Source organism: Phoca vitulina, unplaced genomic scaffold, assembly GCF_004348235.1.
Source record: "Phoca vitulina isolate PV1807 unplaced genomic scaffold, GSC_HSeal_1.0 scaffold64, whole genome shotgun sequence".
NCBI lineage: Eukaryota > Metazoa > Chordata > Mammalia > Carnivora > Phocidae > Phoca > Phoca vitulina.
In genome coordinates, this window is record NW_022589767.1 from 4,903,330 (window position 1) to 4,919,088 (window position 15,759).

At 38.3% G+C, this 15,759-nt stretch overlaps 1 protein-coding gene across 1 annotated transcript in view; it reads right to left on the reverse strand.

The window, feature by feature from the left end:
- SLC15A5 (solute carrier family 15 member 5) overlaps positions 1 to 15,759 on the reverse strand; it is a 78,772-nt gene that overhangs the window by 24,193 nt on the left and 38,820 nt on the right. Inside the window, exon 6 of the mRNA XM_032391718.1 lies at positions 9,823 to 10,011. Within this exon, the coding sequence (XP_032247609.1) occupies positions 9,823 to 10,011 (189 nt within the window). The remainder of the gene's footprint in view (positions 1 to 9,822; positions 10,012 to 15,759) is intronic.

Sequence of the window (15,759 nt, forward strand, 5' to 3'; positions counted from 1 at the left end):
GAACTGAATCAGGTTGGCTATTTTTTTTTTTTTAAAGATTTTATTTATTTATTTGACAGTGAGAGACACAGCGAGAGCAGGAACACAAGCAGGGGAATTGGAGAGGGAGAAGCAGGCTTCCCATGGAGCAGGGAGCCCGATGTGGGGCTCGATCCTAGGACCCTGGGATCATGACCTGAGCTGAAGGCAGACGCTTAACGACCGACCCACCCAGGCGCCCCATGGTTGGCTATTTTTAACAGTATTAATCTTACCAAGTCAAAAGGCTCCTACATGTGCAAAGTCTCTTACATGCATTTAAATTATCCTATTTATGGAGAGATTACCTAAAGAGAGACTATAGTTTAAGCTTCGGGTCTCCAAAAAGGTTATCTTCCTTCCCCCAAGTCATTGTTGGGGTAATGGTGGCAAGAGGTTGAAAAAAAATCATGGAGGAAAAAAATTGTTTTTTAAAATTTCAATTACAAATAATTTTTTTGAACAGACTCTTGATTATAGAGAACAAACTGATGATTACCAGAGGGGAGGGGTTGGCGGGATGGGTGAAATAGGTGATGGGGATTAGGGGGCACACTTGTGATGAGCACCAGGTGATGTATGGACTTGCTGAATTGTACACCTGAAACTAATATAACACTGTGCGTTAACTAACTGAAATTCAAATAAAAACTTAAAAAGCGCCCCCCCAAATTTTTCTGGTATCAGACATAGATGAAAATGAGTATATCTCATTTTGTACATATGATATTAACTATATTAAAATATGCATGGCAACCTTAGGAGTACATGCTAAAATATTTACAACATTTATCATGATATGATATCTGGGATTTGCTTCAAAATTATACAACGAGGAGAAAGAGAGTGTGCAAGTGAGGGTAGAGATGAGACAAGTTTGGCGGGCGTGAAAATTATTGAAGCTGGAATGTGAATACACTGGAGTTTATTGCACTAATCTCTTTTGTATTATGTGCGGTGAAAAATTGGAAGGAAATACATAAAATAACAGGAACAGTGTTAGCTTTGAGTGGTTGAATTATTGGATTTTTAAATTTCCTTCTCCTTCTCTTTTGTACTTTGCAAATTTGTCTACAGTGAGAGATCATAAATAAACATTAAAGTTCATTTAAAAAAGAAAAGTGGTGATAGAAAACCAATATACCGGAGAGGCTAAACCTTTAGTTTCCTTTCCTTTTCTTTTTTTTTAGATAAGGGGGGGACAGAGGGAGAGGGGGAGAGAGAGAGAATCTCAAGCAGGCTCCACACCCAGCACTGAGCCCAGCTCAGGGCTCGATCTCATGACCCTGAGATCATGAGGTGAGCCACAATCAAGAGTTGGATGCTTAACTGACTGAGCCACCCACGTGTCCCTTAGTTTCCTTTTCTAGAAAGAGATCTTATTATCACCTCCCTTCTCTCTCAGGAAAACGTCACCCCTGGTTTACCTGCCCTTTACCCCAGAAAAACTCTGCGTTTGTTCAGCCCTTTTAAATAAACTTACTAATACGTGCTGTAAATGTATTCATGTGCCTTCCTAGCGTTCATTTAACATTTCTATTTTGGTTTCTGCATATCCTCCACGTGTTTTTATTTATCATCCAATAAACATTCAAAGGAGTCCCTATCTGTGCTCCAGGAAAGGGGCTGCGTGCTGAGGCTGAGGCTGAGGCCACCCTCCACTCGGGTACTGGGGCATCTTTCCTAGATTTTCCACTCTGGGCAGGCGGAGAGCAGAGACATGCACGGAGCTAAGGGCAGTGCTAAACAGGCAGTTAATACCATTAATACCAGAAACACTTATTGGAGGTGAAGATAATGATGGAAATAAATAAAATACCATGGAGAAGGGCTTCAAATATCGGCGGCAAGGGGCCATGGGTACCACAGCTCTCTTGTGGAGTGCAAATCACCTGCAGGAGCCCGAGGCCAAGCTCACAAGTTTTTTTTTTTCAGGGAGATCTGGAGGACAATATGAGGGAAACGCTGACGATGTTTTGGGAAGAAATGATTCACTGTTATAAAAAGGATTTGGCTTATGAACTTTCCTTTCTATAAATATGAGGAGACAAACAATGGGCAGAAAGACTAAGTAGGCCGATTTCTTTCACTGAGAAAAAGCAGAACGTACAAGCCCATTATTACTCTGCTAGTTAATTATTAATCCTATGCTTTTCTCTTGCTAGAACTTCTGGTGCGGTATATAATTCATGAACACACTTTGCCAGCTCTCTGCCTGCTGGTTAATCTCTCTTTGGTGTCGTTTTAGTCGTTTTGAAAGCCTTTGGTTCCCTTTTAGAGGACTTAGCTTTTCAAGTCCTCAGATCTCCATTTTCAGGCACCGGCTTGCATGTTCTGATCTCTTTCAACTTTCGTGATCATCAACCTGATTTTTTAGGCTCTGTGGTACTTCTTTTTGCACATAATAGCATAGATAATATCCACAAGTCTGCCACTATTCCAAAATTCTCATTTTACCATGAAGACACAGTAAAAAATATTCAGTGTGTGTGAAAGCTGGTCTTGCCAAGGAGAGCTGAAATGTGCCTCCAGGTGGAGGCTGGTTAGTGCTTGCAAAGATGCCCCATCACAGCATCTGGGCAATCTACAGACCGTGGGGCTATAACCACCTTCCTGAGGCCCCTGGTACTGGGGACTCGTTGCTGAAATTTCTTTTTCTCCAACTGTTCTTAAACTGTTAGATGTGCTTATTATGTTTGGTGAGAAGTTATTTCAAACACGTGTAAGAGAAGTACCTCAGTCCCAGAAAATGGAACTTCATCCTATTAGCCATTTTCAGATCATCATTCCTTCCTCATCCCTAAAAAGCTTCGGCTTATTGTTTCTGATTATATCAATATTATTCGATGGTATCACCTAATACTTCTCTTTTGTGCAGGCATCTGTTAATCTCTAGGACATTTTCCTCTGTTATTCAAAGTCATCAGCTCGTCTCTCCTCGTCACATTCTCCAGTTCTATTCCTGCCTCAGTTCCTGGCAATTTTATCATATATAGAGATCACCCTTTGAAACTTTCATTCTGCTAGATCTTGATTTCTCAGTTCCTTGAACTTCTTTCTAATGTCCTCATCCTCCACTCTACCTTAGCCACTCATTACCATGCTCACACCCTGAACCTTGTCCCTCAGACCAGGAGTTGGTGAACTACCATCAGGTAAGTTTCGGCCTGCCACCTATTTATAAATAAAGTTTTATTGGAACACAGCCACACCCATTCATTAGATATGCCTATGACAGCTCATATACCACAATGACAGAGTTGAGTAGTTGTAACAGAGACTGGTGTGAAAAGCCTATTTACTATCTGACACTTTTCAGAAAAAGTTTGCCAACCCATGCCCTAGGCCAGTAATTGTAAGCACTCCATAATCTCAACTTTCATCCCCCTCTGACTACAACTTCCTGTCTTCCCAGTTTACTGCCTGCTACTCAACCACAAAAATGTTTTGACTCCTTCAGGACCTCCACTCTATCGCTCCTTTCATTATTCCTCTTTCATGAGGAACATAAAGGTATGCTCCTACTACTCTTTTTAGCCAAGTTAAGTCCCATAGTCAATTGTTATGATCATATTCTTTCACATACCCTCATTCCCTTGCCTTTCTCTTGCTTTCTGGAAATTGATTGGCCCAACAATTCCCTCTCTGCCATCTCTGCTCCTAGATCCATGCAGCCTAATGTTTCTGGAAGAAACACACATAACCATGTTGACCAACTCATTTTAAATTCCTGACCACACACCTCAAATGGTCTCCTAATGCACCCTGGCAATGTTCTATATCTCCCTAGTGCATTCACTCTCTCATTGTCTTAGACAACAATTTCATACCTCTCCCTCTCCTCAAACCCTCCAACTATACTCTCCCATCCTCACTCAGAGCTCATGGCCTGACATCCTACTTCACTGAAAAAAAATCAATCAGCCAGAAGAGAATTTCCACAGGAATCTTCTCGCCTATTTATGCACTCATGAGTTTCTGCATCTACACACTCGGCCCTCCAAACTGTTACCATTGATAAATCATCCTTGCTACTATCTAAAGCCACATTCTCAACTTGTAAATTAGATCTCAAACTCTCTTCTTGCAGTAATTTCCCCCTCCCTAATACCATCAACTGTCCTTCTCTCTTTTTGTTTAAATTTTCCCTCTCTTTTGAATCATTCCCACCAACATGCTGTATGATGCCATTATCTTTCCTTCCTCAAACACAAATAAAAACTTGTTCTTAACCCAATTCCTTTGTCGGCTACCATCCCATTTCTTTGTTCTCTTTTGCAGCAAAATTCTTAAGATAAATTATCTGTAGTTCTTCTCTTTCCATTATCCCTTAAACTCATTCTAACAGGCTTTAGAGCATTCCGATATCCCACATAAGAAAGCTCTTTTCCAAACTGCCAATAACTGCCAAATTGCTCAATCTGATGGTCAATTCTCAGTCCTCATCTTGTTTGACGTATTAGGAACATTTGACGCGGATGAACACTCCTTCCTCCTTGATACCATTTCTTCATACGACTTCTAAGATATTGCTCTTTTGGTTTTGCTTTTTCTTGCTTGTCACTTCTTTTCTCTCGTCTTTGCAAATTTCTCGTCTTCTTTTAATGTCTTAATGATGACGTGCTTCTGGGTTGAGTTCCTGAATCCTCTTCTTTGTCTACACTGACTCCCAGTGTGCCCCAACTCCCTTGGTGATCTCAATTAGTCCTGTTGCTTTAAATACCATTGATATGGTTATGACTCTCAAATTTGCTATATTCCCTAGTTCAATATGAAAATACATACGTGGATATCCAATTCCCTATTTATCACTTCAATCTGACACATTTTTATGTCCAAAACTAAACGGGTGATTTTCTCTCCAAAGCTTGTTCCACCTGTAGCCTTTTGTCTCTCTGTAGGTGACGACTCCATCCTTACAGGTGCCCAGGTCGTAAACTTTGATGTCACCACTAATTCTCTTTTTCTCATATCCTGTTGTTCCTTCTTCAAAATATAACTAATCTTGGATTATTTCTCACTACCCACACTGCTACTATCCTGGTCTGAGGTACTCATTTCTTGCCTTAATTCATCAATCTTCTATTCTTTTCCTCACTGTAGTATATTCTTAATCTATCCTTTTCCTCAGGGTAGTATGTTCTCCACAGCAGAGAGATGGGTTCTTTAAAAGTGTAAGTAATATTGTGTCATTCCTTTTCCCACATCTCTCAGAGCCCAAGTCAGAGTCTTTACAATGGCCACTCTGACTCATCTCTTACTAGTTTCTCTCTTCCTCACTCTCCTCCAACTTCACGAGACCCCTTCCACTTCATTGCCAGATATACTCCCATCTTTGCATTTAAGGACTCCGTTGCTAACAGTAATGTGTGGCTGACTCCCTCAAGTGTTTCAAATCCTTGCATATTACCTCTCATTGAGGTCTATCCTGATCTATCTCTTAACACTGCAACCTGCTACCTCCTATGCTTGGCACTCCTGAACCCCCTTATCCTGTTCTATCTTTTCTTTTTCTATGGTACTTATCACCCAATATGTTCTATAATTTAATTATTTATTACATTTGTTGTTTATTATCTTTCTCCCTTTGATAGAATGTGGGTTCTACAATGGCAGAAATTTTCATCTTTTTTTTTTTAATTGATTTGCCTTAAGGTTCTAGAGTAGTGTTAAGCATATTGTAGATACCAACACAGTATTTTTTGAATAAATAAAACAAACACAAGTTATGAGATAGCTGGAGTATTACAATGCTATAATTAAGATATAATTTGAAAAGTTTTCTATGTGTGTGTTTTTTTTTTTTTTTCTTGTAGATCATCTCCAAAGTATAACATGACTTAGTATGGTCAACAATGTCCACTGAAATTTGGGGAGTAATCCACTGTGCTTCCTTGCTCAATGCCATCAATGTAGGACATTGTCATTAATTTGAGTGATATATTTTTATTGTATGCACATAGAAATAGCTATAGATTTTATTAATTTATTTGTTTATTCAGTATATTTATTAGTCATCTGCTCTGTACGTGCACTTTTAAGGAAGGAAGTACATTAGAACATAAGGATGGACAATAAGGATAAGAATCTTGACTTAAAGATTGCACATTCTCACAGTAAGAAGCAGGCAGTAAATATACACATATAAATAAGATAATTGCAGGTCCTGACAAGTGCTATTAGAAAAAATGGAAGAGGGCAATGGAGTGAAAGTGATAGGATCACCTGGACAGCCTCTCTGAAGAGATAATCTTTGAGAAAATTTGATGCTGAGAAGAAGCCAGACACTTGAAATCAGAGGAAAGGGGATTCTAGGTAGAGAGAAGAGCAAACACAAAGGCCTTGGGATGAAAATAAGTTTGACACTTTAGAAACACAGAATGAAGATCATTAAATTTCTAGTGGAGTGGTCAGAGGGAATAATGTTATAAAATGTAGTTGGAGCAGTACGAGAGGCAAAACCATGTACAGTCTTATTCACCATTTAAGGAATTTATCTCCAAAATCCTATTGAGAAATCAGAAATTTCTTTTGGAAAGAGCATGATGGCTGCTTTGAAGAATGGACTCCTGGGGCAGGAGAATAAGCAGGGAGACAAGTTAGGAGGCTCTGATAGAATTGGTGTGATAATGGTGACCACGTAGACTGGCGGAGAGCAGAGAAGATAGTGAGACACGGCCAGATTAAGATTACATTTCAGAATAAAGACTAAGTCTTGCTGTTGTATTGGAGGTGAGAAGTAAGGGGAACAAAGGGATTTAGGATGACTCATGTGAGAAAGACGCAATTTCCCTCACACTACCAGGTCCTTGGTGTTCAGCTTGTGGTAGGTGTGGTAGAAAGAGCTATGAGCAGGACATCTGTGCTTGAGTCCTGAGTCTTGCCCTATTCATTCAAGTGAAAGATTAGAATACTAATAGTAGCAGCACACATTATAGTTGCTAATTATTGAGTGATGTCTATATACTAGATACTCTGCTTTTTCCTCTACATAAAATATTTAACTTAGTCCTGACAACAAACATTCCCCATTTTATAGATGATGAGAAAGGCTCAGAAATGCAGAATAATTTATCTAGAGTCACACATTTAGTCAATGGCAGAACTGGGGTTAAAGCCCTGGGTTTAAACTCATATTTGTCTGATTTTAAGACCATAGATATTAACCACTATGCTGTACTGCCTCCCAGAAGAGTAATTCTTTTTTTTTGTTTATTTGTTTGTTGGTTTAGTAATTCTTCAATTTACAGTTCAAAACACCCTTCACATATTGTCATTTAATTCTCAAAGAGTAGTCCCCATTCCGATTGATTCTTACACTGCTGCTGTGATATAAGGAAGAATTTTAATTATTTCCATTTTAAAAGATCAGAAAGGTGAAGCTTAGAGGTTACATGAATTCTCAAGGTCACAAATGTAGTAAGTGACAAAGCTGGGAATCAAAACAAAGTCTTCTGGTCCTTACCCTATGATAAATAGCAGATAAGACAATTGACTTAGTTGGATGTTGGTTTCCTGATGGGTAAATCAGGGAAGGGTAGACCAAATGGTTTATATTACATGATCTGCCTTTTTAATAGTCTATGGTTTTAAGTACCACCCTGGCTTTTGTATGTTGAACCACTATTGCTAAGCTGGCTGGGAATTTCCTGACTGCATTCATTCATCACCTGCATTCATTACCTTGCTTCACTTCTAGCCTACAGAATTTTGGCTACTTCCAACAATTTTCTGGAAACCACATCAGGGAAGTCACAAACATTTGTGTAGTGACATTCTTTGATAGTTCTTTTGTATTTCTTGTAGTGTCAAACATTGATAGCCACATCTTAGAATCTCATAAAACAATTTATTTATATAAAATGTATTGAGTGGAATGATTTAAAATTATAAAAAGAAGTCTAATACAGGGGTGCCTGGTTGGCTCAGACAGTTAAGCGTCCGACTCTTGATTTTGGCTCAGGTCATGATTGCAGGGTCAGGAGATCGAGCCCTGAGTCAGGCTCCTTGCTCAGTGGGAAGTCTGCTTGAGATTCTGTCTCTCTCCCTCTCCCTCTGCCCCTCAACCCCACTCTCTCTCTCTCTAAAAAAAATAAATAAATTTTTTTAGTTTTTTTTTTTTTAAAGATTTTACTTATTTATTTCAGAGAGAGAGAGAGAGAAAGAATACAAGCTGGGAGAGGAGCATATGGAGCAAGAGAAGCAGACTCCCCGCCAAGCAGGGAGCCTGATGTGGGACTCCATCCTGGGACCGCAGGATCATGACCTGAGCCGAAGGCAGACGCTTAATCAACTGAGCCACCCAGGTGCCCCAAATAAATAAATCTTCTTAAAAAAGATGTCTAATAGACATATGATTATAGTTCCATAAACTTTCTTTTTCTTGTCTTTTTTTTTTCATTTTTGAAAGGTGGACTGCCACATGCAGCACCTCATTTGGATGTGTCTGGAGTCTTGGAAACTTGGCTACCCTACATTCTCCTACAAATGGATGCTGAGAGCTTGTTTGGAGGTTCTAGCATGGGAATGCAGCTACTCATATACCCTTGACTGAAGAATGTTCCTCTTCTATGGGGTAAGTCATCTTTTTCCACCTAGTGTGCAGCTTTGGGAGGGATGCACGTTCGGTGGTGAGGGAAGAAGGGAACACCTGCCTAGCCAGCCAGATCAGCTGAATCAACCCTGAAGATCAATGGGGTGACAGATGTCACAGTCAGATCGCCTTCACATCCTACACAGACTTTATTAATTGCTTTTATTTTTACCTTTTTCAATGAATTGCTTTGGTATCATATATGTATGTATATGTATGCATATATATGTATATCCTTATTAAATATGTATAGTTAAGGAATTTGGAAATAACTGAAGATAATAGAATAATTGAAGATTTTGGACAAGTGAAATTATCAGAACTGTCATTTAAGATGATTACTCTAAAGGTCATGTGCTGATAGATAGAGTGGGAGAGATAGCGGAGGTAGGAAGATAGGAAGTTAAAAAATAATCTTGGTAAAGTATAATGAGTTACAATCAGGGCTACCACTGCAGGGAAATATAAGGAAGGTAAAAAATAAGATGCAATAGATTACACTGATAAAAACACACACACGCGCTCACACACACACACACACACACACTGCTGTATTGCAAGAAGTCACTAAACTATCTTGATGAATTTTAAAGTGGCTAGTTTAATTAATATCAGCAATCTAGATAATCCAGAAAACGCTGGATATTTAATAAAGTTATTTTGAACCTGTCTTATGAAACACTAGTGATCACACTTAATTTAGTAAAACTTAATTTAAAGACATCGAGTTATCTGGAAAATTGACTCAAATTTTCATTTCATTTGCATGTTTATACATTCTCAGAGTATATTATAAATGTCATTTTTGGAGGGAGTGTATATGTGAATTTATCTGTGAGTGAGAGGGTGGGAGGTGGGAAGAAGAAAGACAGAGAGGAGAGTTTTCATCTTAGTATATTGGACTTGTCTTCTAGGTTTTAGCAGTTTTTTCCTCCTGTTGTGTATTTGACCAAATAGTTACTGCCTTTAACTAAGTTTGTAAGTCTTTCCTTCCACCTACATTCAGGTAGAATTAATAATTGCTCTGTATCTGGCAGATGAATGAAGAGAAATTAAACATTTTTTTTTAAAATGAGGTTGATAAATAGGCTTGTTTCGAAGCATTGTGGGAAATCTCCAGGGAGTGAATAGGTCACCAACGGCTTGAGGTGATGTGTTCTGTGTAAAGACTCAGTGTGTTCTTACATGCGGTGATGAAATCGTTTACTCACAGACTGGGTTGACCAGTGTTTCAGCCACTCCAAGTAAAACGTACTGAAGAACCAGGTGGAAACAGGGCATGGAAGAAACGGTGAGGACTTTGCCTGAAAGAGGCTGCTCCACTGGAGGGAAGTGTTTTCTGTGTATTTCAAAGAAGCCAGCTACCATCACAGACAATGCAGCAGAAAGATTTCCAGTGACTGCAGGAAAATAATGCAGACAAAAAAGAAAGAGAGAGAGAAAGAAAAAGCCTTAAATCAGTGTAATAGGCCATAGCATTTCTTACACATTGACACTCAGGGATGTTTCCTCAGTGTTTTTTGCCCTGGGAATATTCAGGTGCCAGCTAACTCTGTTATCTGACTATCCTGTGCTTTGACTCTGGTCTCTCAGAAACAGCTGTACTGATTCCCTATTTCCTGACTTACTGCATAGAGGGCCTCTGGAAAGTTAGTTAACCTCATGATCACTTTCCTCAGCTCGAAGATGGGGTTAATGATGCTTACCTTTGTAGGGTGACTATGAGACTTCAATAAGATACTCTCCTGGTATTATTATAATAGCTCCTGGTAGCAATAGGGAGCAATTATTGAAGATAAAGCAATAGTTTTGAATTTTTGTCCTCAGATAAGATATATTATTTTTGATAACTTTTTAAGATTTATATGACTCAAAAATAGTTTGGGGGAAATGTAAAGCAAAGTGATCTCTTCACAAGGTTTTAACCATTTAAAAATGGTTTGACCTCAATGAGATACCACCTCACACCAGTCAGAATGGCTAAAATTAACAAGTCAGGAAATGACAGATGTTGGCGGGGATGCGGAGAAAGGGGAACTCTCCTACACTGTTGGTGGGAATGCAAGCTGGTGCAACCACTCTGAAAAACAGTATGGAGGTTCCTCAAAAAGTTGAAAATAGAGCTACCATACAACCCAGCAATTGCACTGCTGGGTATTTACCCTGAAGATACAAATGTAGGGACCCGAAGGGGTAGGTGCAGCCCGATGTTTATAGCAGCAATGTCCACAATAGCCAAACTATGGAAAGGGCCAAGATGTCCATCAACAGATGAATGGATAAAGAAGATGTGGTATATATATATGCAATGGAATATTATGCAGCCATCAAAAGGAATGAAATCTTGCCATTTGCAATGACGTGGATGGAACTGGAGGGTATTACGCTGAACGAAATAAGTCAATCAGAGAAAGACATGTATCATATGACCTCACTGATATGAGGAATTCTTAATCTCAGGAAACAAACGGAGGGTTGCGGGGGTGGTGGGGGGGGGAGGGTTGGGGTGGCTGGGTGATAGATATTGGGGAGGGTATGTGCTATGGTGAGCGCTGTGAATTATGTAAGACTGGTGAATCACAGACCTGTACCTCTGAAACAAATAATACATTATATGTTAAAAAAAAAGAAAAAGAAGAAGATAGCAGGAAGGGAAGAATGAAGGGGGGGAAACTGGAGGGGGAGACCAACCATGAGAGACTATGGACTCTGAGAAACAAACTGAGGGTTCTAGAGGGCAGGGGGGGGATGGGTTAGCCTGGTGATGGGTATTAAAGAGGGCGCGTTCTGCATGGAGCACTGGGTGTTATATGTTATATGTTATATGCATATAACTGGGTGTTATATGCAAACAATGAATCATGGAACACCACATCAAAAACTAATGATGTAATGTATGGTGATTAACATAACATAACAATAAAAAAATGGTTTGAAATAATTCGTATTATCAGTCCTCAGTTTTCTGACATTTCTCTGATCTTTGCTGAGAAATATAAAGACTAGAAACTTCTGTTTAGAAAAAAAAATAGTAAAGGTGAATTAGTTGGATAAAGAATATAAATGGAAACAATTATTCAAAAAGTCGTCTCACTCTTCTTTTCTTTTTACTCTTGAGAAATTATCTAGAAAATTTTGGTTGAAAATGAGTAGGGATTTTGTTATGATTTTGTTACAGTTTATATCCACTGCAACATTCCATTTCTCAATTTATCATTCATATTATTGGACTTAATCCAATCGTTAGAGCAGAGGCCAACTTGAGCTTGATGGAATTTACTTGAAATTTAGAGATAGTCACATTTTGCTAACTTGCATAAAATTTCAGATAAGGCAAAGATTTCAATTGAAAAAATCAATCTAACGTTTAAACAGCTTACTGTTTGTTTTGGTTGATAGAGAAACTGGTAGGTAAATTTTTTGATTATATCTCAGTATTTAAATGTATCTGTAAAGTCTGCTCTTTACTGAGTCTCTAAGAAATAGAAGGTGTAAAGAAAAGAGTGGAAATCTGAATAACAGAAAATTTGAGGAATTATTTATTTATTTTTATTTGAAATTAGGTTCCATAAAGGCTCATTCAGAGTGGGGTTGAGATTTTGGTTCTTTAAACAGCTCATATAAAAAATTTGAGTTTCAATATTATCTACTTTTAAGATCATATTCATCACATAATTGCATTTATTTAGATTACTTGGCACATTATAGGCTCATCAGAAAAAGAGCTAATATGTCAATTCAATTTAGTATTTACTCTCTTCCTGCTCTATGCAAGGCAGTATGTTAGGCACAGTTGGAGATATAAGGTTAAAAAAATATCTGTTCTCAGTCATTGCAGACTCCTATTCTATTGGGGAATCTAAGAAGAAGAACTTTCTAGCTGGGAAAGGTGAGAGAAATAATTTTATGCTTTAGAGAAAGAAGGTTGTCCATATGAAGAGGTGAAGGCAACATCATTGGCATGAGCAAAAGCACAGACTTGTGAAAGATTCAGACAGATTTTCAGAATAGTGAGAAACAAGTTATTTGGGCATTGGGGGACAAGATAGATTGGGGTCAGATCATAAGAGCCATTTAATATATTTTTAAGGAATTTGGAAATTGCTCTGAAGATAATGGAATCACTGAAGATGTGAGACACAAGCGAAATGATTAGAACTGTCATTTGGGATGATTATTCTAAAGGCTATGTGCTGGTTGATAGAATGGGAGAGATAGTGGAGGTGGGAAGATAGTTAGGAAGTTAAAAAATAATCTTGAAAAAGTATAATGGGGGCCTAAGTTATAGTCATGGCTCCCAATTCCAGAAAACATAGAGAATAGAAACATAAGATGCAATAGATTCCACTGATAAAACCATAGCTAGAGCAAGGAGGAAGCAGATGTTAATGTTGAGTATAAGTCCAGGTGACTGGAAAGATGGTAGTGCCAATAATATAAATAAGACCCAATGAATCATGGAACACTACATCAAAAACTAATGATGTGATGTATGGTGATTAACATAACATTAAAAAAAAAGACCCATGATAGGGAGAAAATCAATTTGATTTTGAGTTGAGGTAGAGGCACAAAGAGATAATTTAAAGAGAAGTACTCAGAAAACAATTGAAAATGTGAATCATAGGTCAGAAGATGGGTTGAGTCAAGCGATAAAGGTTAATGAATCATCCATGGAATAGAAATTTAAGGTCAGGTGAAATTAAAAAATGATGGGGAGCAAGGGAAGAGAACATCTAAGCAACGCTTTTAAACATATTTGCATTTAGGGGCAAGAAAAAGAGCTAAAACCATGGAAAGAAAGGTCAGAAAGATAAGTAATCTCTAAGGGAGGTTTTCAAAGAGGTGGTTACACAAAACAGAACTTTTGATCCTTCCCCTACTTCTTCTTCACTCTTCCCCATCTCCTCCAGTACCTTCACATACTCAAGGCAGAAATCTGGGGCCCTCTGTCTTTCCCCCTATCTCCAAATATATTCTTAAGTTATCCAGATTCTATTTCAAAATATATTGTGAATTAACCTGCTTCACTTTATAGCCACTGCCATCATTCTAGTCCAAGTCATTATTATTTTTAACCCAGACAATGTGCAAGAACATATTTAATGGTCTTCTTGTTTTCACTCTTGCCCACCTATACCCTAGTAAGCACCTAACAGTCAGGGAGGTCTTGTATAAATGCAAATTCAATGTTACTCTTCTGCTTAAATTCCTTCTATAGGTTTGCATACAGTTAAGATGAAATCCCAAATCTTTACCATGACCTTTATGATCTAATCTGTGCTTATCATCTCACTCTAATTGCTTGCTACTTTCTCCTCTCTGACCATTTTTCAGCCACATTTTTTGTTTTTTCTTGACTATCTTAAATTCATTCCCACCTTAGAGCCTTTGCTTTGCTCTTCTGAAACATTTTTCCCTACTCTTTATCCACCCACGCTTGCCATTGATATTCAACATATTACTGGAAGTCCTAGCCAGAACAATTAGGCAAGAAGAAGAAATAAAAGGTATCCAAACTCATCAAGTTGTGTACATTAAATATGTACTGCTTTTGTAGATCAATCATACCTCAATAGTGTTTTTTTCATTATTTTTTTTTAAAGATTTTATTTATTTATTTGCCAGAGAGAAAGAGAGGGAGAGTACAAGCAAGGGGAGCGGCAGGCAGAGGGAGAAGCAGGCTCCCTGCTAGGCAAGGAGCCCGATGAGGGATTTGATCCCAGGACCCTGAGAATAGAATTTTTTTTTTAAAGAGACTTATTTTGGGGGCACCCGGGTGGCTTAGTTGGTTAAGTGACCAACTCTTGATTTCGGCTCAGGTCGTGATCTAAGGGTCGTGGTATCGAACCCCGTGGCGGGCTCCATGCTGTGGGTGGAGCCTGCTTGGGATTCTGTTTCTCCCTCTCCCTCTGCCCCTCCACTCCAACTTGCTTGCATGCAAGCGTGCTCTCTCTCTGTCTCTCCCAAAAAAATTTTTTAAAAGAGACTTATCTGGATTATTTTAGGAAGGTCCAACCCCTATTGTAATCAATAGGAGTTGAAATACAGAGAAAATGGAGAGGAAGTTATATTTAAAAAATAAAGGAAAATTTCTCTGGTTGAGAGAACAGTGAGAATACCTGTGAATAGTGCAATGGTTGAAAAGATCTTTACCAGGGCACAATAAAATGGCGTCTTAGAATATCACTGATAGAGAGAATGCTCCAGTTGGGAAAAGACGTCATAAACAGGAAATAGCATCAGAAGGGCACTGGGCTTTTCAACAGTCTTTCAAGTCTGTGGATTTTATTTCATTTTTTTAAAGATTTTATTTATTTATTTGACAGAGAGGGACACAGCGAGAGAGGGAACATAAGCAGGGGGAGTAAGAGAGGGAGAAGCGGGCTTCCCACTGAGCAGGGAGCCCGATGCGGGGCTTGATCCCAGGACCCTGGGATCATGACCTGAGCTGAAGGCAGATGCTTAACGACTGAGCCACCCAGGCGCCCCAGTCTGTGGATTTTAATCAGAGCAATAGCTTCAAAATTATGAAGAAAAAATATTTTCAACCTAGAATTCTATGTACAATCAAATAATCACGTGTAAGGGTAAAAAGACTTTTCAGTCATATAAATTCTTGGAAAATTTTACTTCCCATATACCTTTTCTTAGGAAGTTGCTAAAAAATAAATGATAATGAAAGAGGAAGTAAGTCAAGAAAGAAGAAGAGGTAATTAGAGATCTAACAAAAAAGAGCACCAGGCAGCCAATCTAGAGGACCATCATGAAGACAGAGATCAAGGGCATAGAAGTCTGCAAGAAGATCTCCAGAGGAAGAGGAGCCTCTAGTACATTACCTTATGTGTTTTAGCACTGGGACAAAACTAGGGATAGTATGATGAGACTGGTAGAGCAGTTTGAAACTTAAAAAATAAACAATTTTTTAATTAAATAATTGAGAAAAATCATATACTTTTTAAGTACAGAAAATAAATTTTTATATGAGAAAATTGAATCAAATTCTTTGGTTTTGCCATGAGTGTGTGTGTGTGTGTGAAACTGATTGCCAATTTAAATAAAAATATTTCTATAATCATATTATTATTATTTTTTTAAAGATTTTATTTATTTATTTGACAGAGAGAGACACAGTGAGAGAGGGAACA